We start from the raw sequence: 4,388 nt of genomic DNA, 5'->3' as shown, positions 1-4,388 counted from the left end.
TCCTGGTGCTATAGCCAAGGAGATTAACTACTGCATTATATTCCTCTTTTTAAAATGTATTATAGTAAAGAGGAATGCTTTGAAAATTGCTGAAGATGAAGATATGTGATAAAAAGAAAATTAAATAATGTTTTATTGTTGGTTACATTTGGCATAGATTTATGGCAAACATACAAGTCATTCCTTCTTGACAATGACAAAGAAGCAACAACAGGAGGTCAAGCTAGATAGATCACACTCCCTTGGCTGCTGAACATTCATTGTGAGCATCAGCTACACATCTTCCCCGTGTCAAGACATCTTTTTTCCTTGTTTGTATAGACAAATGGAATAAGCACACTAAAAGTTTTCCCTTAACTATTTGAGTTCATGAAAAATGGTGGTCTACAAGTTATACAAAGCTGAAAAGACTATGATCTTGTTTCCTTATGGGAAAAGTTAGGCATGGATTATATTACAAGACATTCATATTTGTACTATGGAGCTAAAATGAAAATTTCAACTATTTTTCAAGAGATCCCAGTGTAATGCTGATGACATTTACTGATGGTGTGTTTACGTTGTCATTTGGCTTTGAATTACACATTCTGTATTCTTTATGGACTTCCAAGAAGGACTCTAGAGTGTAGAAAATGGGTTTAATTGAATATTAATTTTGGGGGTCTGGGGATGTAGTTCAGTTGTTAGAGTGCTCGCCTAGCATACATTAACCCCTGGATATGATTCCCAAGAGTCACATGAACCTTATATAATGAGACATACCTGTAACCCTGGAACTTGGGAGGCAGAAGCAGGAGGATCAAAAGTTCAAGGTCAGCCTGAGCTACACCTGGAATTTGAGGCCTGCAGTGGCTACAGATCCTATCTCAAAAAATAATAATAATAATAATAATAATCTCTTGAATTGGGAACAGTGGCACCTGCTAGCCCTTGGGAGACTGAAGGAGGATACTGAGCTTGAGGCCAACCCACTCAAAACCCCAAATTTATCTCAAATACACAAAATTTTTTAAAAATCAAAAGATTCTTAAAAATCAGACAACAGTCTTACAGATAGGCAAATAGTAGTGTGAATAGAATAAGCATAAATCAGTGAACATATTAATTAACTATATTTACCTCTATGCAACCGGTTCAGTACTATAAAACATACAGTGTGAAAATAATCACTATAATTAGTAAAATAAAGCTAATAGAAAAGGACTAGGTTACGAGTTGTGTGAATATTCTCCAGGATAAGTTAGACATACAATCTCATAGATGTAGTCGATCTCTGCAGGGGAAGTATTCACACCTATTTGGACTATGCATGGGTTAGGCTTTTCAATGGGCCCTTGCTTTGTCATTTATGAAGTGAGAAAGTTGAGACGGGAAGTTTTCTACTTTCAGCTTAGAGACCCCAGAATGACCATGATGCTCTTGCCTTTCTTTCCCTCCTGCCTCCTTTGCCTCCTATTTTCCCTTGGACTACACACTCCACTAACCAAGACATTAGCAAACAGATGGGTGTTCAGAAGTGCAGTCAGTTCTAAGTCGGCCTTTAAAATGTTACCTGTTTACCCTGGATATTTTATAACATGCTATATTATTTTTACTAAAAAAGCTGAGCACAAATAACAAGGAGAGAATTTTTTTCTCCTGGCAGTGGTTGTTTGTTTGTTTTCTTTTCTTTTCTTTCCTTTTTAACCAGGGTTCTGGTATTATCCTCATCTTAGATGTCAAGAGTTCTTTCTACTTAACCCTTGACCTTGGATGTTGAAGCTACCACATTCTTATTTTCTTTGTTTTCAGCTCAATTTCAGATAACAGACTCTTAGCCAAATCAGATTAGAAAGGGGGAGAATAGGAAGGTACGGTCTCCGTCATGATATTTTCCCTCAAGAGTACTAAGAGCTTAAAACACTGAAGCCTGTCAAAGAGATTAAAGTTTCTCTTGATGCTTTTCAATTAGCTTCTTTCTATGCCCCAAGTGGAGATCTTGTTACACCCTTCACCCTTGAAGTACTGCAGTACATAGCCAGCGACGGCACCTACAGCTCCTGCCATACGCATTCACATTTGTGCTTTAAAATACTTGCAAAGTATTGACTTTTATATAACAAAGGTCATCACCAAACAGGAATCAAATATCTGTTAAATAAAGTAAAATAACCTAATACAACTAGGTTCCTAGACTCCAGATCTTCCCACAAACCCATGTCCACTCACAATTACTTTTCTTATAGCTTACACGTGCATTTCGTCAAGAGGATCACAGTCAACATATTTGATGTACTTTTAACTGTAGTTCTCACCTTAACCATCTCTCCTTATATTGACCACTGTAAACTCTAATACCATATTCTCCTTGTCTGAGAATAAAAGTAACTGGTAATTACAGAGCAGGCAGAACTGTTTTATCTCTGAGTTGTAGCTGACCTCTGTGAGGCATGTCAAGGCATTGGTCACTGTCTCTGAACCAGTCAGTGAAAAGCAAACTAGAATCAAGCATGCTTTCTAAGCTCCATAAATAATGTAAGGTTTTAGGGGCTGGCAGGTCACACCGTATTATGTATTCTTAGAAACTTAGTCCCTTGTTTTTGATTGCTTGTTTTTTGTTTTTTGTTTTTTGTTTTTTGTTTTTAATTTCTGATACTTTTTGCAGTTCATAGTTTTAATGGAAGACAACAACCAGACATGGGTGCATGAATTCATCCTCCTTGGCCTGTCCAGTGACTGGGACACTCAAGTCTCCCTGTTTGTCCTGTTCTTGCTGATGTACCTGGTGACAGTGCTGGGGAACTTCCTCATCATTCTTCTGATCAGGCTGGACAGCCGACTCCACACTCCCATGTATTTCTTTCTCACTAACCTGTCGCTTGTGGATGTATCTTATGCCACAAGCATAGTGCCCCAGCTGCTGGCTCATTTCCTTGCATCACATAAAACAATCCCATTTCTCAGCTGTGCATTCCAGTTATTTTTCTCCCTGGGCTTGGGAGGGATTGAGTTCCTTCTTCTGGCAGTGATGGCCTATGACCGCTATGTGGCAGTGTGTGACCCTCTGAGGTACTCAGTCGTTATGCATGCAGGGCTGTGCACAAGGCTGGTCATCACATCTTGGGTCAGTGGCTCTGTCAACTCTCTTGTTCATACTGCCATCACCTTTCAGCTGCCTATGTGCACCAATAAGAATATTGATCACATTGCCTGTGAAACTCTTGCTGTGGTCAGATTGGCCTGTGTGGACACTTCATCCAATGAGATTGTGATCATGGTTTCTAGCATTGTCTTGCTTATGACACCTTTCTTCCTGGTTCTCCTGTCCTATATTCAGATCATTTCAACCATCCTAAAGATACAATCCACAGAGGGAAGGTGGAAGGCCTTCCACACCTGTGCCTCCCACCTTACTATGGTTGTCCTGTGCTATGGCATGGCCATTTTCACCTATATCCAACCCCACTCCAGCCCCTCTGCCCTTCAGGAGAAGTTGATGTCTCTGTTCTATGCAGTTTTGACACCCATGCTGAATCCCATCGTTTATAGTCTAAGAAATAAAGAGGTTAAAGGGGCTTGGCAGAAACTGTTAGGGAAATTCTCTGGGTTCACATCCAAACTGGCAACTTGATGATTCATGCATGAATGTCACTGAAGAAAAGAGCTTTTCCTTGGTGTTCATGCAACTCATAAACGACAACTCTGCAATGTCCTGCCAACTGGGAAATAGATGCCATAACATACACTGGTGATGTCATGTTTAAAGCTGAGGGTTTGTGTTGAGCTGTGTCACAGCAAGATGTCCAGTGGAGTTATACAATGCTTTCTAGAACTTTCTTCTAATTCTCTCTGCACTTCCACAGCATGCTAATCGGAAGTATTCACTGCCTTGTTTGATTGGGGTCATGAGCTAGAAGTACTTATATTGATATATGTCACAGCCAGTTGTTGTGATTCCAATTGAGAGAAAGATTATGTTCACCTTTGGAGAAACTCACTGGCACACTAAATGTTTGTGAAAAATCACAGCTTATAAATGGATGGACACTGAGCAGTGCTGTCAAAGCTTATTAAAATATGCTTATGCAGGACTAACTATAAGCAGAAACTGTGTCTCACTGTATGAATTAATCATATTTTTTTTTAAAAGGGAGAGCTAACCATCTTCCAAAAAATCAAACAAAGGTTTCTATAGGCATATACCAAGTATATAAAGGTATTGTCCAAGTGAACATTTGTTTCTGGCACTTTTTGGAAGCCTTCAAACAACTTGGAAGTGTTTGACTACACATAAAAGGGATATCTATATGTGTTGAAGTTGCCCAATCTCTAAAAAAAATGTGCTCTCTACTTCTGACCGATTGAAACACAATAATCACAACAATGATACAATAAAAATATAAAGTATC

General features: G+C 39.0%; 1 protein-coding gene across 1 annotated transcript; it reads left to right on the top strand.

Moving 5' to 3' along the window:
* The first annotated feature begins 2,656 nt into the window (after positions 1 to 2,656).
* Positions 2,657 to 3,610, top strand: LOC127194204 (olfactory receptor-like protein OLF3). The gene has a single exon (XM_051151526.1). The coding sequence runs from the start codon at positions 2,657 to 2,659 to the stop codon at positions 3,608 to 3,610; it is 954 nt and encodes a 317-aa protein (XP_051007483.1).
* The last annotated feature ends 778 nt before the right edge of the window (positions 3,611 to 4,388 follow it).

This window comes from Acomys russatus, chromosome 10 (assembly GCF_903995435.1).
Source record: "Acomys russatus chromosome 10, mAcoRus1.1, whole genome shotgun sequence".
NCBI lineage: Eukaryota > Metazoa > Chordata > Mammalia > Rodentia > Muridae > Acomys > Acomys russatus.
Note: the sequence above shows the minus strand (reverse complement) of the source record. Positions and strands in the feature narration are given on the sequence as shown.